The following is a 27,208-nucleotide window of genomic DNA, read 5'->3' as shown; positions in this document are numbered from 1 at the left end:
TGCAGTAAACATGAATACATTACAAACCCTATCTAATGTCTGTTCATAGAAATAAACTACTGAACTGCATACAGTACCACCACAGTATTGTCTGTCTATGAATTCAATACATGATACCACACAATAGATATTAACATCAAATATTGTTGTATTGCACTGAAAAATGTGCCAATCATTTCACCAGCTGTCCAACTGTCATTGGTTTTGAACTCACCTCATCAAAGCCACTGTCCTCTTTCTTGAAAGCTGAAAATGGAGGGGGAAAGAAAATCAGGCTCACATTGACGTCTTTTGAACAGGGAACAAACACAGTGACTACAACCACAGTGTGCACTCACTCATGACCCATACACACACACACACACACACACACAGCCCTGTAATTGTGTCCTGATTTCCTATTCATGTGATATTGATTCATTTTGCTTCCTTCATTAAGGCAGACACTCAGGCAGACAGTTCGAGGTCAATCAACATGATCCGACACTGGCAGCATTTAGAAGAAGAGTTTGTTTGTGCTTTATTAGACAGACCTTTCAGACACTGCATCATCATTAGTATGGCTGGGAACACACCTGGGTTCACTTCAAATAGTATTTGAAATCTTTAAATATACTTTAGCTGTGCTTGATCGATCTTGCCTGGTGCAACAGAACCAATAGAATAGTCCCAAAAGTGCACACCCCACCCAAATGTCATTCTAGGCAGGCTTAAGCAAACGCTAAAAGTACATTTGAAAGATTTCAAACAATATTTGAACTCAGGTGTGGCAGGGAAAGATCAACACAACACTAGCAGCCCATTGTTGTGACTGAGGAGCTCTTGTCTTCTCTCTCCACTATAAATATAATTACAGGAAGTCATAGTGATTGCACTGGACAGCTACATTCTTTGTATTTATGAAAAGGAAGGTAAACAACGCTGTGTTGCCGGTGTGATTGTTTCCTCCTTGACAGCTAGATGTACTGTATGTTACATTCAGTGCCAACCAGATCTTATCTTTAGCTTTGTTTTTAACTGTGAAAGACAAACCAATCCACATTGTCTGGGAAGAGTGCTGAAAAATGCTTTTTGGAAACATAGCCTAGTAAATATCTTTTCAATTACAAAGTTCTCATAACAAAGTCAATAATAATTATCTGATTGGAGGTTGGTCCCTCTCCTTATTCGGGCCGTGTTCGGCGGTCGGCGTCACCGACCTTCTAGCCATCGCTGATCCTCTTTTCATTTTCCATTGGTTTTGTCTTGTCTTGTATCACACCTGGTTCCAATCCCATTCATTACATGTTGTGTATTTAACCCTCTGTTCCCCCTCATTGTCCTTGTCGGTGATTGTTTGTTTGTAAGCTATGTGTAAGATATGTTCTGGTGTGCCACGGGTTTTGTTCCCACTCGTATGATTTTGTATATTTTGGTTTTCTGAGTTTGTGAGCACTTATTAAACTGCTCCGTTTTATAAGAAGTTCGATCTCCTGCGCCTGACTTCCCTGCCACCAGCACGCACCCTTACAGGGTATCACAACTAATCTGTTACAATGAGACAGGGGAAGTTACAGATGGGAGTAACGGCATTTTGTTTGGCCTTGATGTAAAATGACTTATTCATGTCAATGGCATTGTTTTGAGGCAGAGTCATCTAGACACAGAGCCAAAGAATTGCATCTTTCTCATCATAGAACAGAGACACATAAATGAGAGGAGAATTTCCTCACTGAAGAAAACACAGCAGGATCATTACAACTGCAGTGAATGGGGACTTGAGTCAATACACAAGACTCTGTAGCATTGTTATTTAGTTTGAACACTCCTTCACATACATATAAGTCTGACATATTGAACATTTCCAAAACGGAACTAAACATGGACCCGTATTCTAGAACATAAATATAAGATACTGTAAATGATATCATCTGTCTACAAGTTACTGTGTTATACCATGGTAAGGAGGAGCATAGAAAAGAAAGAATGGCCTACATCAACTACATGCATTTCTGATCATCAAGGAAAGAACTGTGTGGGAGTCGTACAACATAAAGGGAGACAAACAGGGAGACCGTTTTTGCCCAACTTCACATCGAAAGTAAAGAAGAAAAAACAAATACTCTCACATTTCAGAAACCCAAATCAGCCCATAACTTCTACTGCTTTCCTTTATATCCTACATGAAACACATCCCCCTTGAAGCTACAACTAAACTAACCCCCTTAAATCACTCAGGCTACATTTGCATTCCATGCTTATGGGATGAATGTGAATTTGTAAGCAGAGGAACAAGCTAAAATAAAAATGCATGCCATTCCCTTTCCAAACGAAGACAACAAATGCTGCAACGTTTCATCCATGTGGGATATATATATTCATTATTCAACAGTAAAGCAAGTTATTATTTATGGTGACAAAGTAACATATAAAGGTTACATAAAACTTGTTTTATATATATTGACATATACAGTAGGCCAGGGTTCGGCGGTCCATGGGTGATTTTATATTTTTGAATAAAATCGTACTTTTTTTTATTTATTATTGTTATTATTGTTGGACATAAAAAGAGTGATTTTAATTTGGGAAATCGGTTCCAAAGTATTCCCACACAAAATACAGAGATATACAGTGTATGCGACCGTGTACAAATGTAAGCAAGGTTTGAAATTCTTATGTTTTAGTCAATTTGCAGTCTACAAATGATTTGTAATTATGTTCCGGGCCCCTGACCATCTGCTCAAGAAAAAATCAGCCCGTAGCTGAATCTAGATGATCCCTGAAGTAGGCCAACAGTCTCATCCCAGCTAACCTCAGCTAAGGTCAGAAGTCTGCATTGTCATAGCGATGTACTGTAAATACACAGTAACTAACAGTCAAAAGACCAGCATAGAGTTGTGAGTTTACAGATCCTACTGTACATGAGCTTAGCACAGTTAGCAATTGACATGCAGGGTGGAAAAAATGGAGAAAAAAAATTTCTAAGTGACCCCAAACTTTTGAACAGTAGTGTAGGTTAAAGAATTAAGGTTAGGGTTAAAGGAAGGGTTAACTAGAAGGGTTAAGGTTAGTATTAGGGTTATGGGGAAGGGTTAGCTAACATGCTAAGTAGTTGCAAAGTAGCTAGACCTTTCCACCCCGACCAAACACCCTACATTCATTTTTTCTTTTGCCATAAGTAACAATCTGTCTTATGTAATCATACCAAAGGTAACATATTGTACTAATTTGAGAGTCCAAAATGTTCAATTACTATGTTACGTCTAGTCTATGAGACCAGGCTGAACTATGATGTGACATTGAGTGTGAGCGTATTATTAGGACATGTATGGAAATAATCATATTGACTGGTATATAGTAAGGACATAGCATCATGACTTGGTTAACAAGAAGCCCAACTTCTCTAACTAAGCTGTAATGCTCTTTGTTAAACCGTCCGTGAAACACAGACAGACAGTGAGTGATCAATCAATGCCTATATAGTGCAGTGCACCACGTTGATGCGCTGATGCAGATATCAGCAGCAACAGTGACCAATATGGACAAGGACAATATATGCAGCAGAAAAGTCAATGCCAACCTTTTTTTCATGCGGCCTCATATTGGTAAATGTTTCCTCGTCTTGTTGCATCTGAGCCGTTAATTTGGGGGGAGATAATATATAGCAGTCGTCTACATACGGAGTGATTAGTGGTGAGCCTTTAATGCACCAAACCGTATAGACCAACACCGGGATGAGAGAGAAGAGAGAGGAGAGAGAGAGAGAGAGTAAGAGAGAGAGAGAGAGAGAGAGAGAGACAGAGAGAGAGACAGAGAGAGAGACAGAGAGAGACAGAGACACAGAGATATATATATATATATATATATATATATATATATATATATATATATATATATATATATATATATATATATAGAGAGAGAGAGAGAGAGAGAGAGAGATGCAGTGTGTGTACCTGCTTAGATGCCTGAGTTTACGCACGCGGGCCATTTGGATAGCAAGCTTCTTCCAGTTGTACAATAAGCACATCGGCAATTACCTGATGTTTTATATGGCAGTAATGATAACACTCAATATTAACTAGCCATTTACAATATTCATATAGCTAATATCATATTAGTATTTAGAATGCAATCTGGTTAATATAATTTACGGTCACAGTGTAACAATGTGTTGAATGGCAGCAACACAATGACAGTTATTGCCATAATGCATCATCGTAATGTTGTAAAAGTGATTGCCACCAGTGTGAAACCACCGCAGTTTTTTTGTGTAAAGCTTTTTGTAATAGTGAAATTCCGCTATCGTCCCAACTAGCTGGGGTGGACATTATTAGAATAATGTAGTTCCCTAGGCTACAGCAGCACCGTTTTCCATAACCGTTAGTACTGCGATAGGCTATGCATTGTTTCACTTTAACCGCTACAGTAGGGGTAGGCTACTCACCTATGCGACTGAAGCTCTCTGACAAAGTTCTTCGCAACTTTTTCATTTTGCCGATTTTTTCAGCAGGTTGCGAAGCTGGCATCAGGTCACACATCTTGATGGTTGGACTGCAGCAGACAGTGATCTTCACAAAACTGGAGAGGAGCGCAGAGTTCAAACTCCGTTCTACTACGATGTGAAGAAACAGGAAACGTTTATGCTAACGCTTTTGTTTTCAAAAACACATTGGTGTACTCTTCTCAGGTTTTCTTTGTATCCAACTACATTTCTAAAGTCGGAATTTGCCACAAGATGCCGAGTATGAAGCTGTAAAATAAAACATGCGCTGGCTGATATTCTCTGTTCTCTCTCTGAAACTGAACGGGTTGTTGAGTTCTTTCTTTCTCCCAGTCTCTCTCCCAGTCTCTCTCTCACTCACTCTCTGCTCTGCTCCCCTGCAATCTGGTTGTCATTTTTGGGATTCTCTCTCTCCGGTTTGCGAGAGGGAAGAAAAAAACATACTCCAGCAGAATTACAAACCCCGCCCAGGATACGCAACGATTGGCCTACTAAGAACATGGGATTCTGTGATTTGTCAATGATCTATCAATCATGCTTTTCTGCCGCTCGAATACAAAAAAACATAAAAAATTCTTTGCGCAGGGTTCATAGCCCAGGGAGTCCGCTGTTCAGATAAAAGTAACTCACAAAAAGTGAAAGTGTGATGGCCTACAATACTGTGGCATTTAGCCTACCACAATTAGTTTTGCTATTGTTGATTTATCAAAAATATCTCTTAGCCAATGATGCAAATAACCTAATAATAACAGTAATATCAAATAGGATCAGGAATGTCTTCCAAATATCCTTTGTTTAAAAATATTATTGGATTATTTGATGATTTCATTGTAGTGTTGGGTGGTGTGAAGGGATGTTTGGGAAGTAGGCCTAGCCCAAGTAGGAAACCGTTGGAATCTATTGAAACTTTATGCAAAAAATGTTTTTGTCACGGGCTCTAATGCTTTCTGAGAGGTGTCGAACTTGATATTAGGCCTATAATTTCTCTTAATTTTCATTACCAAAGGACATGATGAGTCAGAGGGCATTACCAGTCTGCCACATATGCGCATTAAGCCATTTGGCATCTCCAAATGATTGGTTACACATGGAGTCATACATTTATTGGATTAAGCAAACGCACAGATGCCAGTTTACATTTGATATATTTCTGCGTCAACTCCAAAGACAACTGTTTTCCCCACCTAATTTCCCTTGGTGGTGCAAATCTCCACCGAGAACCTTGATTACCGAGGACCTGGAGAATTAAACATGAAACAAAGCTGAGTTCAAACGGCCAATTATGTCAGCGAATGGGAGTGTATAACAGCTGTATTCTGAGTGTATAACAGCTGTATTCTCTGATATGTCTGATGGCAGTATCAAGCACCTGTTTTGAGCCCCACCTGTTTAGCTAACAAACAAAAAATATATTTATATATATACCATACTGTTCAAAAGTTTGGGGTCACTTAGAAATGTCCTTTTTGGCGAAGGAAAAGCTATTTTTTGTCCATTAAAATAACATAGGGACACATACATTGGAACACAGGAGTGATGGTTGGTGATAATGGGCCTCGGTATGCTTATGTAGATATTTAATTAAAACATCTGCCGTTTCCAGCTACAGTAGTCATTTACAACATTAACAATGTCTACACTGTATTTATGATCAATTTGATGTTATTTTAATGGACCAAAAAAGTGACCCCAAACTTTTGAATGGTAGTGTATAGACAGTACCATTCAAAAGCTTGGGCACACCTACTCAATGAAGGGTTTTTCTTAACCTTTTATTATTTTTTACATCAAAACTATGAAATAACAAATATGGAATCATGTTGTAACCAAACAAGTGTTAAACAAATCAAAACATATTTTAGTTCATAGATTCTTAAAACTAGCCACCCTTTGCCTTGATGACAGCTTTGCACACTGTTGGCATTCTCTCAAAGAGCTTCATGAGGTAGCCACCTGGAATGCATTTCAACTAACAGGTGTGCCATCTTAAAAATTAATCAGTGTAATTTCTTTCCTTCTTAATGCGTTTGAGCCAATCGGTTGTGTTGTGAGAAGGTAGGAGTGGTATACAGAAGATTGCCCTTTTTGGTAAAAGACCAAGTCCATATTATGGCAAGAACAGCTCAAATAAGCAAAGTGAAACAACAGTCCATTACTTTAAGACATGAAGGTCAGTCAATGTGGAACATTTCAAGTACTTTAACATTTCTTCAAGTGCAGTCGCAAAAACCATCAAGCGCTATGATGAAACTGGCTCTCATGAGGACCACCACAGGAAAGGAAGACCCAGAGTTACCTCTGCTGAAGAGGATAAGTTCATTAGAGTTTATTGCACCTCAGATTGCAGCCCAAATAAATGCTTCACAGAGATCAAGTAACAGTCAGATCTCAACATCAACTGTTCAGAGGAGACTACGTGAATCAGGCCTTTATGGTCAAATTGTTGCAAAGAAACCACTACTAAAGAACACAAATAAGAAGAAGAGACTTGCAAGGGCCAAGAAACACAAGCAATCTATATTAGACCGGTGGAAATCTGTCCTTTGGTCTGATGTGTCCAAATTGGAGATTTTTGGTTCCAACTTCTGTGTCTTTGTGAGACGCAGAGTAGGTGAACGGATTATCTCCACATGTGTGGTTCCCACCGTGAAGCATGGAGAAGGAGGTGGGATGGTGTGGGGGTGCCTTGCTGGTGACTGTCAGTGATTTATTTAGAATTCAAGGCACACTTAACCAGCATGGCTATCACAACATTCTGCAGCATTACGCCATCCCCTTTGTTTGCTCTTAGTGGGACTATAATTTGTTTTTCAACAGGACAATGACCCAAAACACTCCTCCAGGCTGTGTAAGGGCTATTTAGCCAAGGAGAGTGATGGAGTGCTGCATCAGATGACCAGGCCTCGACAATCACCCAACCTCAATCCAATTGAGATGGTTTGGGATGAGTTGGACCAGAGAGTGAAGGAAAAGCAGCCAACAGGTGCTCAGCATATGTGGGAACTCCTTCAAGCATTCCTCATGACGCTGTTTGATAGAATGTCAAGAGTGTGCAAAGCTGTCATCTTGGCAAAGGGTGGGTACAATGAAAAATCTAAAATCTAAAATATATTTAGATTTATTTATCAGTTTTTTGGTTACTACATGATTCCATATGTGTTATTTCATAGCTTCTATGTCTTCACTTTTATTCTACAATGTAGAAAATAGTAAAAATAAAGAAAAACCCTTCATTGCGTGTCCAAACCTTTGACTGATACTGTAATATATAATTTTTTGTTATTTTGGCTATAATTGTTGTCACATATTAGTTTGCAAACAATGTTTTTTTTTTTTATATTGAGTTACTAAAGCTGCATACAAACATGGTCTCTTTTTTGCTTTCTTGAGTAAGGCAGCTCCAAAATGCAGGTGCTTCAGCCTAGCTCAGTGCTTTCTGTGGTGGAGGGGCAGCTAGTGGAAAGTACAGAGCTTAGGCATTGGTAATCTTCTCTAGTTTCTATTTTTTTGGCTCAGTGTTCTGTCACTCATGGGGACACTATGTCACCACAGAATCTAGAGGGAGAGCTAGGTAGTACAAGCCCTCTTGGATCCTAAAGATTAAGGAGGCCATGGATTCAACCTTGTTGAACCTTGAGTTCCCAGTTGTCTTGAAAGCACCATAAATCCAGAGAATGTCAGACTTTGATGACAAAGTTTCATAAAAAAATTGCCCACAAGGAGGATCGCTGCACCACCTTCCTGTTCAAGTGGGCACAGCACAACAACGTTGAGTCCTAAAATGTCTTGTATGGTGCTGCATAAATTATGTCATATGCCAGAGAGATATGTATACTGTAGCTAAGAAAGCAATGTTAAGTGTATGTTGTGTATTACGCTGTTAGTAGCTCATGTGGCTCACCCTAGTAATTTGGTCCCTTTCCCCCTCATAACTTAGTGTACTGTTCTGACTTGGTGGTGCTTATGTAGCCTACAGACTGTTTTAGAGAAATTGTATTTAAAAAATATATATATGTAACCTTTATTTAACTAGGCAAGTCAGTTAAGAATACATTAAATATTAGAGTGTCCATGATTGAGTCTTTGAATGAAGAGATTAAGATAAAACTGTCAAGTTTGAGTGTTTGTTGCAGCTCGTTCCAGTCGCTAGCTGCAGCGAACTGAAAAGAGGAGTGACCCAGGGATGTGTGTGCTTTGGGGACCTTTAACAGAATGTGACTGGTAGAACAGGTGTTGTATGTAAAGATGAGGGCTGCAGTAGATATCGCAGAGTGAGGCCTAAGAGGGTTTTATAAATAAGCATCAACCAGTGAGTCTTGCAACGGGTAAACAGAGATTACCAGTTTACAGAGGAGTTTAGAGTGTAGTGATGTGTCCTATAAGGAGCATTGATGGCAAATCTGATGGTCAAATGGTAAAGAACATCTAGCCGCTCGAGAGCACCCTTACCTGCCGATCTATAAATTATGTCTCCATAATCTTGCATGCGTAGGATGGTCATCTGAATCAGGGTTAGAATTGTCATCATCGAATATTGTAAGAGATTTCATTGTCTGCTTATTTGCCCCCTTCATTTATCCTATGGTTCTGACTTGGTGTACAGGGAGACTACTGTAAGAACGGCCCATGTTCTGAATTCTGTCGCTGTACATTTCAAAAGTGCTGAACAAATAGTTATATTGAATACGTACGTTTTAGCTCGCTCCTTAATGTCTTAATCAAAATTACGGATCGCCTCTTATCCGCTCATCGTTCCCTCATGCCATAGTTTGTAAATCTCAATTGTCAGTAGAAACTACATTTGTTTAAGCAAGTCAGCTATACTTTTTTAAAATGGCAGTAAATAAGGCTGAATTAACTGTTTCACTGACAGACAAGGCTTTTTTAGTGTTCTGTTGTGTAGTGGCTTTGCTGGCATGCATCTGAAAAAAGAGTTTGCTCCACCAAGATTTACATGCTAAAATCTCCACTGGTATCAAGCACCACTGATCTTATCTGAATAGAATGAGCAGAGCTATGAAATGAGGCTTATGACATGGTACAAACATGATCTCCCCTTCCGGATGTCAAAGGTTTTAAAGCACAGACAGGGAACTGCTCTGTTCCCCAGCCAACTTTCTTTGGGAAACATACTAGGAATGTGGAGGGGTTTGTCAAGACCATGTTGTTTTAATGTACACATACATTCCTCCAGGGAAGGCAGGGTGTCCACTGTCCTGTCCAAATCTGAGCACCTAAATGGTTCTGTCGTTTTTATGACTCAATGGGTTTCATTGTTCAACGAGAACTTCTTCAATACAATTAAACATGATTATAAAGTATAGCCTGCTCCCAGATCTTTTGGTGTTCTTGCCAACTCCAAACACTGTCATGTTTGGCATGTCACTGAGTGACATGGCATTATGGCACAAACAGACTGGCATGATGGCAATGTAAAGTATGCTATGTATTTCAAATCAATTACGACAGGCTGTCCTGTCTGGCTCGGCCCTGTACATGTGAAAGGGAAATCCTTTGAGGTATTCTTATTCAACGTGTAACCCATATGAGACTGCCAATGAGTCTATTACACCATTCCACTATAAACAGGTGCACAGCATGTCTGCCCAAGAACCTCTTTATAACTGTTCAATAAAACCAATAAAAGTGATGAGCCTCAGATGAATATGACATGTCCTTTAATCTGCCTTGGACCTCTTCCCGAGTGGTGAGGTATATCCACCTTAGTGTTTCATAATCACCTGATTTGACTTCTCCTGCTCAGTATTTTCACCTTTTAAAAACGTCTGATCTGGTCTGGGTGTTGTCTGCCTGGGTGTTGTCTGCCTGGGTGTTGTCTGCCTGGGTGTTGTCTGTCTGGGTGTTGTCTGTCTGGGTGTTGTCTGCCTGGGTGTTGTCTGTCTGGGTGTTGTTAGTCTGGATATTGTCAGTCTGGATGTTGTCAGTCTGGATATTGTCAGTCTGGATATTGTCAGTCTGGATGTTGTCAGTCTGGGTGTTGTCAGTCTGAATGTTGTCAGTCTGGATGTTGTCTGCACTGCAAATGATGGAACTGAATAAAAGCTTTTCAGGAGATTTGCATGTCAAATCCGCTGCGCCTGTCCTTTTAGATTCAGACTGTGCACATGTGCAGAAGCCGCAACAACAAAGCATCGACTAGCATTAGAATTAGATTCCATTTAGATAGCATTTTTGTCACTAGCCTAACCAAGTGTACACTGATATTTGAAACACATTTCCAACTGTTTTTGTTTTTATGAGGGACTAGATCTACAATATACCGTTTTTTACTAACAGCATTATCAAGTCCCTACAGCTTTTAAAAACAAAGTTATAAGGATACTTGTGCATAGCATTTGTTTTGAACAAAAATATAAACACAACATGCAAAAATGTCAAAGATTTTACTTAATTACAGTTCATATAAGGAAATCAATCAATTGAAAAAATGTATAAGGCCATAATCAACGGATTTCACATGACCGGGAATACAGATATGCATCTGGTCACAGATAACCTTAAAAATAATTGGTAAGGCAGTAGATCAGAAAAGCAGTCAGTATCTGGTGTGACAACCACTTGCCTCATGCAGCAAGACACAGCTGCTTCGCATAGAGTTGATCAGGCTGTTGATTGTGACCTGTGGAATGTTCTCCCAATCCTCTTGAATAGCTGTGCAAAGTTGCTGGATACTGGAACACGCTGTCTTACACATCGATTCAGAGCATTCCAAACATGCACAATCGGTGACATGTATGCAGGTCATGGAAGAACGAGAACATTTTCAGCTTCAAGGAATTGTGTATGGATCCTTGCAACTTGGGGCCGTGCATTACCATTCTGAAACATGAGGTTAAGGTGGCAATGAATGGCACAACAATGGGCCTGAATCTCATCACGGTATCTCTGCATTCAAATTGCCATCGATAAAATGCAAATTGTATCATTGTGTATAGCTTATACCTGCCTAAATATGTGCACAAAGAGAAATAAGCTTTTTGTGCATATGGAATATTTCTGGGATCTTTTATTTCAGCTCATGAAACATGAGACCAACACGTACATGTAAAGTTGTTATCTTTGTTCATTGTAGCATTAGCGCAATGACTGGAAGTCTATGGGTATCTGCTAGTGAAACTACCTCCAACATCCTTCATACCGGACACAGACATAAAAATGGTATCTACGAGTTCATCTGACTCAGTGGAAGTAGATATAGGGCATCATTGCCTAAATCCCGAAGTATCCCTTTAATGACCAAACTTTCTATAGCAGCGCTGCCATTAAGATGTCAAATGGCTATACAGGGCAGTAAATTGGCTAACACGAGGTCATTATAAGGACAGGCAACCCCATCCAGACATCTGGTAGATTGGCATGTGAATAAGAAGGGGTGGAGAGGCTGGGACACCTGGGTGTCAAACATCTAATTCCAAAATCATGGGCATTAATACAGAGTTGCTGCTGGGAAGGCTTTCCACTAGATGTTGGAACATTTCTGCGGGGACTTGCTTCCATTCAGCCACAAGAGCATTTGTGAGGTCGGGCGCTGATGTTGGGCGATTAGGCCTGGCTCAAGTTCTTCCACACCAATCTTGATGAACCATTTCTGTATGGTCCTCGCTTTGTGCACGAGGGAATTAATCATGCTGAAAAAGGAAAGGGCCTTCCCCCAAACTGTTGCCACAAAGTTGGAAGCACAGAATCGTCTTGAATGTCATTGTATGCTGTAGCATTAAGATTTCTCTTCACTGAAACCAAGGGGCCTAGAATGAACAATGAAAAACAGCCCCAGACCATTATTCCTCCACCAAACTTTAAAGTTGTCACTAAGCATTCAGGTAGATAGCATGCTCCTAGCATCCCCCAAACCCAGATTCATCTGTCAGACTGCCAGATGGTGAGTGATTCATCACTCCAGAGAATGCGTTTCCACTGCTTTAGAGACCAATGGCGGTGAGCTTTACACCACTCCAGACGACACTTGGCATTGCGCATGGTGATCTTAGGCTTGTTGTTAAGTCGCTAAAATTTTACATTTTACTTTGAAAGAAACATTTTATTAGGAAATGTATCAGATTGAGCATAGATTATTATGTTCTTGGTTTATGAAATATATACAAAGCGCAAACGAACTCACAGATATTACAGTAATTTAAAACAAAGGCTCTTTAAATCAGATTTCACAAAAATACAAAGAATGTGCAGAAAGTTAAGAAGCTCCACTCAGTGCCATGTCTCCAACAGCAAACGAAATATTACAGACTTCCTCAAACTTCTTAATCGTATGACAAACGTAACATTTTCTCAAACTGTAAATCGTTTTCATTCAAAACCTAAAATGAATGAATAAAAACTGCATTTAATAATTATAGGCAAAGGTTTGATTTAGATGAATCATGATGATAGACCGGTCTGATATATAGGTGTTTGTGTGTCTCTCAAGAGTAGGGTGTCTCTGCTCTCGAAGCTAAAACAGTCAGCAGGACAGGATGATAGTCAGTCCAAAGAAGGATGGAGCAGAGTAGAGCCATCTGAACAACTTCTCTTCACTCTCACACAGGTTTCTGGTTTACTCATTTTCAAACTTGCTGTATGGGTGGTCAGAGTCAGGGACAAGACCTGTAAAAACAAAGAGAGAGAGAAATCAAAAGGAAAGATGGGGAACATTGAAAAACAGTGATTAGAAGCTGTTGGTTTATGGCTGGGCTGTGTAGGGGTTGTACAGAGGCTGGCTGGAGCATAGAGATCCTATTAAATTACTAGAGTCATTAACCCTCAAAGTTCCAGAATGTGGTCAAAATGGCAACCATATTGGCCAGGGAAAAATCCAAACGAGTCTAATTGGAATTAATGGCAGTAGAGGCATAATCCTGACTTTACATGTGCAGGAAAAATGTATGGGACGTGATATCGGAAATTGTGTAATAAAATGTTCTACCTAAAATACTGTCAGAATTATAAATACATGGGGTTTATACAAATGTTATGTTTAAATAGCCTCTAAAATATTAACAAGCAGACCACAAATGTCAAATATTTTGTTATCGTGGAAAACTATATGATATTTGTATTGTTTTATTTAACTAGGCAAGTCAGTTAAGAACAAATTCTTATTTACATTGACGGCCTACCCCGTCCAAACCTGGACGACGCTGGGCCAAATGTGCGCTGCCATATGGGACTCCCAATCACGGCCGGATGTGATAGAGCCTGGATTCGAACCAGGGACTGTAGTGACGCCTTAGACCACTGCGCCACTCGGGAGCCCTAATGGTTGACCAACTCCCTGCCAAAGGGTTGTCCATACAATCAGTACTTGTTGTATTTACAACTTGTCTAATATCAACTGATATCAGCCAGTGTATGATGTGGATAGACTGCATTGTACGAATGGAATGTTGGCAAATTGGTAGTTAAGTTAAAACACTAATGGAATCATTCCTCTAAAACGGCCTGGCTAGCTAACAAACAAACATACAGTGCAGATAAATTATTCAAATTCATTATTTTACACAATATCTTATCACAGCACTGGCAAACCATGGTTGACCAACTCCCTGACAAAACGGCAAAAATGTATCCCATCATAAGAAGGTTCATGTCCATTGTAGTACTCTATACAGCTACATTGTCTAGGGGTTGTCCAGAGGCTGCCAAAGGGTTGTACAGAGGCTGCCAAAGGGTTGTCCAGAGGCTGCCAAAGGGTTGTACAGAGGCTGCCAAAGGGTTGTACAGAGGCTGCCAAAGGGTTGTACAGAGGCTGCCAAGGGGTTGTACAGAGGCTGCCAAAGGGTTGTACAGAGGCTGCCAAGGGGTTGTACAGAGGCTGCCAAGGGGTTGTACAGAGGCTGCCAAAGGGTTGTACAGAGGCTGCCAAAGGGTTGTACAGAGGCTGCCAAGGGGTTGTACAGAGGCTGCCAAAGGGTTGTACAGAGGCTGCCAAAGGAATGGAAAGAGGCTGCCAAGGGGTTGTACAGAGGCTGCCAAGGGGTTGTACAGAGGCTGCCAAAGGGTTGTACAGAGGCTGCCAAGGGGTTGTACAGAGGCTGCCAAGGGGTTGTACAGAGGCTGCCAAGGGGTTGTACAGAGGCTGCCAAGGGGTTGTACAGAGGCTGCCAAAGGGTTGTACAGAGGCTGCCAAGGGGTTGTACAGAGGCTGCCAAGGGGTTGTACAGAGGCTGCCAAGGGGTTGTACAGAGGCTGCCAAGGGGTTGTACAGAGGCTGCCAAGGGGTTGTACAGAGGCTGCCAAAGGGTTGTACAGAGGCTGCCAAAGGGTTGTACAGAGGCTGCCAAGGGGTTGTACAGAGGCTGCCAAGGGGTTGTACAGAGGCTGCCAAGGGGTTGTACAGAGGCTGCCGAGATGGGAATGTGGTGCAGGTCACTAGGTGTTGTTTAATCTCTGAGAATTGACTGAGTGAAAAGGCACACACAGGTAGGATTAACACTTTGTGAGTCTGGTCCTCCTGAAATGCAACAGACGTTGAGTTGACTTCACTCAGACATTAAGCAGAACCTACTCGTACACACACCTCGTTTGAGTAGCAGACAAATGCCAAGCGGTCCCTAATGTACATAGACTTCAGTAAGCAGGAGGCATGTGAAGGAGACCACCATCCATCACTCTGTCATATTGTCCATAAAGAAAATCACAATTGATGTGGAACTGCAACCAATAGTACAGAACCATGTTAACACATACACACACCTAGAGAACGTGAAGGCAATGTACGGAAAGATCTCAAACTTCACAACGCGTCAATAACAGAAATATTCACTGGGAATATGGAGCAATGGGGGTTCCTGTCTTTCTATGTGCTCTCTAGTCACTTTTCAGAGAGCTTTAGAGTTGTGCTACCCCCCTCTCACACTTAACCAGAAGCAGATGTCTTCATACAACCCCCCCCCCCCTCCAGTCCCAGGGTCAGAGGCCTAGCATAGAGCAGAGGTCACAGTATCAAGACCCCAGGGACACTCTACCCGGCTTGTCTCATAACTCCCATAATTCCTATAGACTGAAAAATGCCAGTGACTTTCCCAAAATTTCTACATTTTCCAAAAAACCTCCGTTGGATAATTCCTGGAATAACAAGGGAATAAGCAGGAAGTCCGGGAATCGCACCCGCATTTCAGTCAACCTTGGGACTGACTGCAGTGCTCATATGTCCCATCATTCCTATTCACCCCAGGGAGCCCTCTGCCCTACAGACTGCTGTTCATTCCTAGTCACCTCACCTCTCTGCTCCCCCACTGTCTGGCATTCTGAATAAATCAGCTAACCAAGCCTTACGGGTTGTTAAAGTATTCCCAATCAAGATATGACCTGAGACCGAGTTGACCTGTGTTTCTGTATCAATGTTTCAACATGGGGAGCTGTGTGTGTTGTGCTGACCTGTACTAACATGCAGACGGTAATGAGATGCCCAGTATCTGACATCCAAAGTGTGACGCATCATGTTAGAATTGATTCCGAGAGACTTGAGGTAGAGTAACCAATATGTGGGCTGCGTTGGCTTGCTTTGGGACACGTTCACTACGCTGAATAATGCATTAACGTGACCGAGGATGGAAAGTCAATAAGCAACACCCTAGAAAATATGGAAATGGACGGCCCTATGGATCGAGGACAATGAACGCTGAATGCTCATCCCATTACGCCCAAGTTAAGCACATCAGGTCACAGAACAGTAAGAGGCTTGTAAATGTACTGTCTCAGAAGACTTTCATATCATGTGAAGAAGAGCAAGGTCATTGAGTCAGGTTATATGAGGAGGTGTATCTTGGGTCTAATTGGATAAGAGGTTAGAGGGAGTCCTTGGTTTATATTAGATTCACGATAAGTTGCTAGTAAAAAGTTGAGACATAGCATTGTATACATTTATGTAGTTCTGTCCTTGAGCTGTTCTGTATCACGTTTCATGTTGTGTGTGGACCCCAGGAAGAGTAGCTGATGCTTGGCAACAGTTAATGTGGATCCTAAAAAAATTGCTAAAATAATGATATTTAACTTCTATACATGTAGCGAGGGAGATACGTACCATACTTCTTGCGGATGTCATCATGCCTCACCTTCCTCTCCACCTTCCTGTCAGAGTAGAGGACAACGCTAGTCATGTTCTATCACACAGTAACATGACAATAAGCAACACTGGAACATGTAATAAAGCACTAACAGAAGAACACAGGATAATGAACATTAGGAAATGATTTATAAAGTCTTCTCAGTCAGTACTTCTGGGTAATGTAGGATTTATAAAGTCTTCTCAGTCAGTACTTCTGGGTAATGTAGGATTTATAAAGTCTTCTCAGTCAGTACTTCTGGGTAATGTAGGATTTATAAAGTCTTCTCAGTCAGTACTTCTGGGTAATGTAGGATTTATAAAGTCTTCTCAGTCAGTACTTCTGGGTAATGTAGGATTTATAAAGTCTTCTCAGTCAGTACTTCTGGGTAATGTAGGATTTATAAAGTCTTCTCAGTCAGTACTTCTGGGTAATGTAGGATTTATAAAGTCTTCTCAGTCAGTACTTCTGGGTAATGTAGGATTCATAAAGTCTCCTCAGTCAGTACTTCTGGGTATTGTAGGATTTATAAAGTATTCTCAGTCAGTACTTCTGGGTAATGTAGGATTTATAAAGTCTTCTCAGTCAGTACTTCTGGGTAATGAAGGATTTATAAAGTCTTCTCAGTCAGTACTTCTGGGTAATGTAGGATTTATAAAGTCTTCTCAGTCAGTACTTCTGGGTAATGTAGGATTTATAAAGTCTTCTCAGTCAGTACTTCTGGGTAATGTAGGATTTATAAAGTCTTCTCACTCAGTACTTCTGGGTAATGAAGGAGATTGTGAATACAAGCCTCATACTTTATAAACCACCAGTCAGTGAGCACTGTTACATGCACACAATCATATGATTATTGAGGATAGTCAGATCAATATAATAGTTTGTTTTAAACGTTGACATGTCTTGCAAGAAGAACGATTTCCCAAATAATCCTTACGTGGACACATCTGAACGAGACATTTGATAAATGCAGAAAATCGCCAAACAAAATCAAATTCTACCACAGCGACCATGTTATTTTTTCGAAGACTATTTGATTCTGAGGACATATAAAGTTTATATGTAAAAAGCATACTTGTCCAAACTCACGTCACTCGTGCATAAGAGGGAGGCTTGTGCTACCGGTGCTGGCACATGTGCAGATCAATTACACCGATGGAACACGGATGAAGCTGTTTACATGCCCTAATAATTCCAGAGATTGCGTAGAAAACCAGGTGTTATAATCGGCGTATGCTTACTTCGATGTAGACCGTATGCTGATTAAGCTAAGCAGACTAAGGTGTTTACATGACTATTGCCATACTTGGCCTACTGCCATAATCACTTTAATATCCAATTATTATTGTGCATGTAAACGTACTCAGTCAGTGGGTGTTTCTGCTAAACTTGTTACATGTTGTTTCACACTGCTGCTTTTAGCACCTCAGCTTTCTCACCAGTGACACTTCACAGTTGCTGCACCATACTCCCCAGCCTCCTCAGAGGAGCCCTGCTTAATGGAAGAACTTTGCCCAAGCTGCAAATACCTTATCAAGTCAACTAATGGAATGCAGTCGTGGAGATATGACATATGGTTGTCAAAAGCAATCAATAACAAAAGTGGCATCTATATCTGTCCTCTACAAACCAAAAGTTGACTCCACCCTCCATCTTGCTGAACGAAGCTGCCATGCCTTAAAGTGGCAGCATTAAGCCTTTAGACATCTGACATTATTTAAGGCGGCTTTAGTGTCATTGTTTACCTCCCCATGGCCCCTGATAGAGGCTCGTAAACAACAAGACGCTGTGTTTTACACCGACATGGCCAGCAGTAGGTGAAATACGAGCACAGGGCAGGCTGAGGAGCCTGCCACCCAGCCATCGCTCTAACTTTATGGGGGACACAAAGGAGGCAGGGAGGGGAGGGGGTTGTGATTGTTTTGTTGGCCCCTCCAGGGACGTAAATTCACTGGGTCCCCAGTGGCAGTCCCACACAAAGACAGACAGTGTAAATCAGTCTGGGCTCTTTAATGCCAGGTAGTGATCTGGGGAGCAGCAACCAGTGGAGGCAGGCAGGCTGAGAGGCAGAGAGGAGCAGAGGCTGTCCTGACCACCATCTGTCTCCCCCACCTCCCTCCCTCCCGCTCAGCTGACTGACTCCCACATAACTATGCACGAAGGCAACAAGTGAGCGACCGGTAGAAAATGAAAAAGAGCGAAAGGGATGAATACAATCTCAAAAACTCAAGTGCACTCTGTCTTTCTAAACTCGCTCTCCAACGCTGTCTTAGACCTCCCAAAACCCCTTGGTTTGATAAACCCTGTGTATTTCAATGGGACATTCCCCAACATAGAGATACAGTAAAAGTCGGTGGAGTCTGGATGGTGGGGATGTGGTAACTTATGTCTGTTTAGTTGTTCTGTAGAATGTTCCCCATCTGTGGCTCAGATGACAGAGGGCCCAGAGCTCTTAGCTGTGCCCTAACCTCTCCTTCTGCAGACTCTGGGGATGTGCTGTAAACTCTCTAGAGGTTCCCTCCTCTCCCATGGTGCCTAAAACAGGCCTGGGTCCTCTGTTCCCATCAGAACACCAACACTGTCTATGTAGGTCAGTACACTAACACTATGGTGGTTTGATCCACATCAGGAACTGACTGAGTGAATATACTCTACATTCCCTGGTTTGATAGAACAAAGGTTCACAGAGGTTGGTTTAATTCAGAAACACACAGTGAGCCAAGACTCCCCAGTACACCACGCAGCACGTGACATGATAAACTTACTGTACCGACTGTCTTTCTGCATGACTGACTGCTCACTACGTTAAACAACACATCAAGAAATACTCGGTGGATGACAGGTGGGAAAAAAGGTAAAGAAAGGCTGAAACATTTATGTAAAGGGAGTGATTCAGGGAGTGATTCAGTGTAGGAGGAAGAGTGGCTCAGAATCCCATTTCTACCACTACACTATGTAGTGGCACGTTCTATATTCAACACACACTTATCAAAGTGCAGCTGCTGAAGACTAAGAGCTGGAATCAGTGATTACAATCCTCTCGGTTGGTGTTTGGGGATACACACACACAGTATTTCTCCTGGGGACGGTGCTGCTTGAAGAGCCGCAGGCACAGCTCACCAACTGTTCAAATCCCCAACCCTGACAGAGAACGTCTCCATAGATGATCACCAACAACAGAGTAGAAAACTCTGAATCTGACTAGGTAGCTGTGGGAAGTGGTTTCGATAATTGAAACAGATACAAGCACCTCCCCAAAAATCTAAGCAACTAACAGTGTGGGCTCACACAAATCATTGTGTTGATAAAATGGGGCATCCTTTAGTAGTGGTGTGAAAGCCCGTGTGAAGCAGAGGGTGCGATAACTAATGAATCCGTACCGTTCATCAGCACGCTGTCTGATCTCCTCTCTCTTCCTGGCAAACCTCTCCTCATCTCTGTCTGGTCTGGTGAGACAGAGACACAGGCAGCGTTACGATCACCTTGAAACATCACGTTCTACAGACATAGACACACCAGCACAGACTGGTCTGATAACACACTGTCCTTGTACAGTATATTATATGATATACTTTGTCTCCAAGTGGAAATGAGACTTAGTATTCCTTGTCAACAATAACACTGTTAAGATCTGTTGAATAGAACAGCTGTTGCTCTTTACTTTGCATAGATGTTGCCAACAAGAAGGAATCCTGTATCCTGTCATTCTGCTGCTTGTGTTTAACGCAAAAAGTGAGGCTGTTGTTGTGTGAGCTTGGAAAGGGGAGAGGTTCTGACAGGTGAGAGGTTCTGCTGGGGAAACGAGAGAGGTGTCATCTTTGTTAATTGGATGTAATCTTAAAATGGAACAAATCATTATGCCAATATATGCAGAGGCATTCCAATGATTGGGTGAGAAATATGAACCTGTGTGGAATTTCATTTCGGACAGACATGTTGTTTCATCTTCACGGTCTTCATGTTTAGTTAGGATAGATGATTGAGATGCACAGAGCGGCTGCATTTAAAGGGCTGTCAATCAGGGTGTCAGGCCAGCAAGCATTTGATTGACATGCCGTTTTAAAACATTCCACTTTGTAGTGACAGTTTCTTCTTCCTCCCTCCTAGCGTTGCATAACAAGCAGGGCAGGCTCAGCATCCAAACCTGGTTTAATAAAAGGGTAGAACCACTGTACATGGATTGTGTATGTTAATAGAGATTTGCAATGGAATAATCTGATGTTGGATGTAACAAAGGATATGCGGAATATCAGCACATTTATGAGGAGTCTGAGGTATTGAAAGACATGGTTAGAGTGTAGGTTTTCCTATGATTATGAACAAGACTGACTGATAAAGCCCTTGCCATTCTTTGCAAGTTTGCCTTAACATTAGGCTAGACAGGGCAATTTGGTGACATCACTTCCTGTCTTACCCTGATTGACGTTTCTTGCAGCAACAGCAGCAGCAGCAACAGACTGTGATGCTGATGATAATGGTCCCGCCTAACACTGCCATGGCGATGATCAGGGCCTCGAAGTTCACTGGAACAGAGAAAAGGTCAAGATATGAACAAATAACATGCTTCAAAGTTATTTTAATTTTAAGTGAATTTCACAACACACTATCCTTTATCAAGGATGAAGAGAACATTTCATTATTAATGTGATTATGCATTTATTCTATCAATATGTAGGTATATGACTAATAAACCCATGAGGAATCAAACCGATCCAAATGAGGGGTGCACAGACTGCACTGATGCTGATTAGTTGAGAAAGTCAGATATGCAGTATTATTTAATAAGCCTGAGCAGTACCAGCCTGTGATTGAGCGATATGAAAGGCTCAGTTTTGGCACTCAGACTACAAATTCAACAATGCACCTTTGTAAGACAATACTGCCACCTGCTGGTGTGTTTTTCAAATTACAAGTGGGATTTTGTGTCAAGATTTTTGTACTTGCTCGATTTGGTTTGGACAAAAGAAATGTTGGTCAAGAATTGTAGCATAATATTCTTCTTACCTTTAGGTTTTGAATGCATCAGTCACAAGTTCAGAAGGCTTTTTAAACTGATTAGTAACTAGTTTGGACAAAGATGGTTGTTTCCAGATTCTCATGTCATAAAACATTGCATTCTCAATTAAATATGCCAATAATTGTGGCAGGGAGATTTTTTTCCAAAACAAAAAGATAGATCTCTTCTTTTATTATAAAAATGATCATAACACTGTGGAATGTATGTTATTCCTTAGTATCTAGCCCTGGAATCTAACCTCATGCTCAGAAACCAGCCAGACACCCCATGCTGTTGTCATCTGTGGCCCAGAGGCCTATGATCAGAACCCCAGCAGGCAGCTCCAGCAGGCAGCCACAGTGTGTGTGTGTGTTTGTGTGGATCAGTCAGTGGGGTGGCTCTAATCAACACAGAACAGCCAGAGGGGGCAGGCTGGCTGACTGACATCTACTAGGCCTGAATGAGCCACAGCCTGTTCACCCCGCTACCATCTAGAAGGCGGAGATATTACAGGTGCATCAAAGCTGGGATCGAGAGAATGAAAAACAGCTTCTATCTCCAGGCCATCAGACTGCCAAATAGTCACCACTAGCCGGCCTCCGCCCAGTAACCTACCCTGAACCTTAGTCACTGTTACTTGCCAGCTACCACTAAGTACTCTACCCTGCACCTTACAGACTGCTGCCTTATGTCCATAGTCAATGAACACTGGTCACTTTAATCATGTTTCCATACTGCACACCTGGATTGTACAATATTTGCACATTATTCTTTTAAAAAATGATTCAAGCTCTGTTAAGTTGGTTGTTGATCATTGCTAGACAGCCATTTAAGTCTTGCCATAAGATTTAAGCCGATTTAAGTGAAAGCTGTAACTGGGCCACTCAGGAACATTCAATGTTGTCTTGGTAAGCAACTCCAGTGTACACTGAGTGTATAAAACATTAGGAATACATAGTCCGACCAGCTATGATCACTTATTGATGTGACTTGATAAATCCACTTCAAATCAGTGTAGATGAAGGGGAGGAGACAGGTTAAAGAATATTTTTTAAGCCTTGAGACAATTGGAGACATGGATTGTGTATGTGCACCATTCAGATGGAGAAAGGGCAAGAGAAAAGACTTAAGTGCGTTTGAACGGGGTATGGTAGTAGGTGCCAGGCTACCGGTTTGTGTCAAGAATTGCAACTCTGCTGTTTTTTCTTTTCTTTTCACGCTCAACAGTTTCCTGTGTGAATCAAGAGTGGTGGTCCATCAGCCAAAGGACATCCAGTCAACTTGACATCTGTGGGAGGTATCCGAGTCAACATGGTCCAGCATTCCTGTGGAACACTTTCGAAACCTTGTAGAGTCCATGCACAGACTAATTGGGGCTGTTCTGAGGGGAAACCGGGGTTTGTTCCTAATGTTTTAGGAAGGTGTTGTTCTTAATGTTTTCTACACTCAGTGTGTTTTAGGTTATTGTCTTGCTGAAAGGTGAATTCATATCCTAGTGTCTGGTGGAAACAGACAGACAGGGTTTCTTCTAGGATTTTGTCTGTGCTTAGCTTCATTCTGTTTATTTTTTTTATCCTGAAACACTGACCCAGCCTTAACGATTACAAGCATACCCATAACATGATGCAGCCACCACTATGCTTGAAAATATGGAGTGGTACCTATTAATGTGTTGTACTGGGTTTGCCCCAAACACAACACTTTGCATTCAGGGCAAAACGTGAATTGCTTTGCCTTATTTCTTTCACTATTACTTTGTTGCCTTGTTACAAACACAATGCATGTTTTGGAATATTTTTTATTCTGTACAGACTTCCTTCTTTTCACTCCGTCAATACAGTATGTGGAGTAACTACTGTACAATGTTGTTGAACCACCCTCAGTTTTCCTATCACAGCCATTAAACCCTAACTGTTTTCAAGTCACTGAACAGTTTCCAACCTCTCAGGCAACTGAGTTAGGAAGGACTCCTGTCTCTTTATAGTGACTGGGTATGTTGATACGCCACCGAAAGTGTAATTAATAACTTCCAAGTTCAAAAGGGATATTCAATGTCTGCTTTTTATTTTGACCCATCTACCAATAGGTGCCCTTCTTTGTGAGGCATTGGAAAATCGCCCTGGTTTTTGTGGTTGAATCTGTGTTTGAAAGTCACTGCTCGACCATACAGATAAGTGCATGTGTGCGGTACCGAGATGAGGTGGTCATTCAAAAAACAGGTTAAACACTATAATTACACATTGACATTATGGGGTATTGTGTGTAGGCCAGTGACAAACTCTCAGCCTTTAACAAACACAACCAAATGTAGAAAAGTCAAGGGATGTGAATACTTTCTCAGCAGCCAGATTATTAGGAACACCACCTTGTTCACAAAAATGGATTGCTCCTACAGACAGTGAGTCACGTGGCAGTGGCTTACAATAACGCAGGCAGACAGGCAGAGGCATTCCGTTACTGTTCGAATGTTACAATGGGAAAAACAAGTGACCTAAGCGACTTTGAGCTTGGTATGATCGTCAGTGCCAAGCGTGCCCTTTTCCAGTATCTCAGAAACTGCCCTGCCTCCTGGGCTTTACACACACAGCAGTGTCTAGGGTTTACAGAGAATAATGCGACAAAAAAAACATCTAGTCAGCAGTAGTTCAGATGTAGTATTATGTATTAATCTGACTGTTGCTATATTGACCTGAACAGACACCCAACAAAGCATGTGGCCCGCCATGGGCTGATGTGGGTACAGGGCAGGCTTTTGTTCTAGCAAAGCACTAACACACTTGATTACACTAATCCATGTCTAAATCGAACACAACAATAAGTTGATTAGTACAATCAGGTGTGTTCTTGCTCGGGTGGGACTAAATCCTGCACCCACATCAGGTCGTCTAATGGGAGGTCCCATCGTGTAAAACTTAATTTCACTCACCCCAACACACTCCCCATCGTGCCTGTGACAGTTTACACACTGCAGGCGGAGGCAGAATGTAGCTCACTGGGTAGTCTGTGCAGGTGTCGTTGGTCATGCACCACAGGCACTGAGAAAAGACAAGACACTCATCATTAGCCTAGTACTTCAATTCTCAAAGAGTTGATATGCACAGGATCACCTATTCCCAGCCTTCACCCATGTCCTTGACTGTGTCCATAATTTAATGTATTAATATTAGTGATTGGGGGTGGGGAATTCATAATTACATATCAATATATTATTTTTGACAATATATCATATTGCATTGTTTTCACAATATCACTATATTACTTTTGAACTAGTTGGCTGAACCTACAGCAAAACTCCAGTATTTTTCCTTCAAAGTGTTCTCCATCTTTTTAAATTGGTAGCCAATTTGTTTACAGCACTTTTATTTAGATGACTGATCAAAACTTGTTTTCTCATGGCTCTCTCTTGTCCCTCTGCAGCAGACATATGGTGAGCAATATGTTTGGAACATCGAATCGCAATACATATGGAATAATGAGAATCACCAATATATATCGTATCGGCATCGAAGTATCGTGATAATATCGTATGGTGAGGTCCCTATCAATTCTCTGCCTTTATTTATAGAGTAACTTAAATGGATTCAGACATTACTTTCAATGATGTGACCCTTGTACAAAATGGTACAAATTAACTAATATATAGTTAGTAGCCAAGGCTATAATGTATACGCTTTACAAATAGGAAGTGTTACATAATATTCTGCTTACCTTTGGGTTTTGAATGCATGAGTCACATGTTGAGAAGGCTTTGCAAGCTGAAATGAAAGGACATGTGTGTTCTTATTTGCATTCAGTAAGTCTAAGCTGTGCCATGCTTAAAACTAGGCTAAGTCGCCATACTGTCTACAATTGTGCATGTCACACCAACTCAAAGTTTATGATTTTTGCTAACCCAGCAAGCTAACGTTAGCTGATGACGCATTTCAGTTTTAGTTAGCTAGCTAGCCATCGAGACCTTACGAGTGACAAAATACAAACAAATAAATGAAACGAGCAATGACAACACTGAATCATGCTGTTGATACATTTCGTAGCCAAAAATGTAGGAATAGTATCTTACAATTCAATGGCGTTGGCGTAGTACTAGTGAGACATTCTGCTCGGCTAACGAGGACACAGGTTACAGTCACAACAACAAGCAATGAGCTCATGATTCCTCTCTCTGTTTTATTCATGTTACGATGCTATGTTGAAATACTCTATCTAGCTACACGTTCACTTTCTAAAACAAGCAAAAACGTAACTCCTGGAGTTGCCAAGACCAAGCTAGCAAATAATCTAAACAAACGAGTTACTTCCAGGTTCTCCCCTAGGTTGAAGATACTTTTCAAAAGGATGAAGAAGAATACACTTTTCAAAAGGATGAAGAAGAACATACTGACACCTACTGCAGTGCAGGGCGCAGTACAAGCGAGAGTGCTCACATTATCCACCAGGTTGCGGTACAACACCATCAGTCTGGTACCTGCAGAGGAATAAAATATGATTTGCATTTGTCATAGAAATAGTCAGAGTAACTATCAAAACAGTTTCCCATTGAGACCTCACAAGGGCGAGATCTCATTTCCGTTGTCAGATTTAATATGATTCTCTGTAGTTAGACTCCATGCCAATAAAGCCTTTTGGATGTCATTTAATTGAGAGAGATAAAGGTCATATGTATCTAATTCGAGTCTAATCTGGGTGACCTTCCCACCTTGCACGCATTCACCACAGTGGTGAATTAACAGGTTAAATGTCAATCCCAACTCATGGTGGTAATGATGCAAGGCTGTCCTTGAGCTCCAACCTGGCTATCTACAGCAAGGGTTCTGGGGTTACATATGTGCTACAGTAAAGAGACCAAAACTATCACCTGCCACATTCATCTGTGCTACAGTAGAGAGAACAAAACTAGCACCTGCCACATTCATTATTCCTACAAGGTCGATGCCCTAACAACAATGGCAAAAAATAATTGCTTTAATATATAGAGCCAAAAAGCTTTAGATCGTTTAAACCAGGCCTAATTCTAGAGTAAATTGGTGTCTAATAGCTATCAATTGCCTTGTAATAACATGTTTTGATGAATAGACTCTCCAATGCCTATAAATAATGATGGATTTTATTATATCTGTGAGTGAAATGCATCGCTGATTATTATACAGTCAAGTCAATAATTATTGGCATCCTTGATGAAGATCAGCCATATATAGTGTATAAAATAAATAATTCAAATACTGAGCTATACCATATGCATTAAAAAAAATATATATATATTATTTTATACTAATACAATTGCTCAGAGAAAGACTTTGTTTGACAAATAATTTGTAAAAAATCTAAAAAAGATAGGGGTCAAAATGATTGGCACCCATGTTTTCAATATTCTGAGCCTTTTTCTAAAATGCTTTGTTAGATTGGAAAACATGTTGGGAGGGATCTTAGCCCAGTCCTACATACGGAATAGTCAGATGACATGAAAATACAACTCTTTGGCCACACACCAGTGTGGGTTCATGGGCAATGAAAAACAGAAGCATGTAGAAAAGTACCTGATACCTACAGTAAAATATGGTGGTGCGTCTTTAATGTTAAGGGGATATTTTGCTACGAGGTAGCCTACCAGGACATTTTATGAAGAAACCTGGTTATCTCAGCCAGGAGGATCTAGAATGTTTTATATCA

At 41.1% G+C, this 27,208-nt stretch overlaps 2 protein-coding genes across 2 annotated transcripts in view; both read right to left on the bottom strand.

The window, feature by feature from the left end:
- LOC110503753 (cyclin-dependent kinase 14) overlaps nt 1–4,826 on the bottom strand; it is a 215,632-nt gene extending 210,806 nt beyond the window's left edge. The window contains exons 1-2 of the mRNA XM_036970578.2: nt 4,427–4,826; nt 215–246 (exon numbers count right to left, since the gene is read on the bottom strand). Of these exons, the coding sequence (XP_036826473.1) occupies nt 215–246; nt 4,427–4,520 (126 nt within the window). The 5' untranslated portion in view covers nt 4,521–4,826. The remainder of the gene's footprint in view (nt 1–214; nt 247–4,426) is intronic.
- Nucleotides 4,827–12,521: 7,695 nt separating this feature from the next.
- LOC110511964 (pituitary tumor-transforming gene 1 protein-interacting protein) lies at nt 12,522–25,949 on the bottom strand. The gene is made up of 7 exons (XM_021592620.3): nt 25,602–25,949; nt 25,250–25,296; nt 24,468–24,576; nt 20,960–21,068; nt 19,926–19,991; nt 16,524–16,570; nt 12,522–13,105 (listed from the first exon to the last, which is right to left on the bottom strand). Exons 1-7 carry the CDS (start codon nt 25,714–25,716, stop codon nt 13,056–13,058), a joined length of 543 nt encoding a protein of 180 aa, XP_021448295.3. The 5' UTR covers nt 25,717–25,949; the 3' UTR covers nt 12,522–13,055.
- Nucleotides 25,950–27,208: the final 1,259 nt, after the last annotated feature.

Source organism: Oncorhynchus mykiss, chromosome 3, assembly GCF_057628025.1.
Source record: "Oncorhynchus mykiss isolate SJ-2025 chromosome 3, ASM5762802v1, whole genome shotgun sequence".
Classification (NCBI taxonomy): domain Eukaryota; kingdom Metazoa; phylum Chordata; class Actinopteri; order Salmoniformes; family Salmonidae; genus Oncorhynchus; species Oncorhynchus mykiss.
This window is presented reverse-complemented; position numbering and strand designations above follow the sequence as displayed.

Excerpts from the sequence above, each read along its gene's own strand:
- LOC110511964 (XM_021592620.3), bottom strand. The coding sequence starts at position 25,716 with ATGAATAAAACAGAGAGAGGAATCATGAGCTCATTGCTTGTTGTTGTG. Across the intron at positions 21,069-24,467 it reads ACGATGGGGAGTGTGTTGGG|TGAACTTCGAGGCCCTGATC; the intron begins GTGAGTGAAATT and ends TCTCTGTTCCAG. Across the intron at positions 16,571-19,925 it reads AGACAGCGTGCTGATGAACG|GAAGGTGGAGAGGAAGGTGA; the intron begins GTACGGATTCAT and ends CTACTCTGACAG.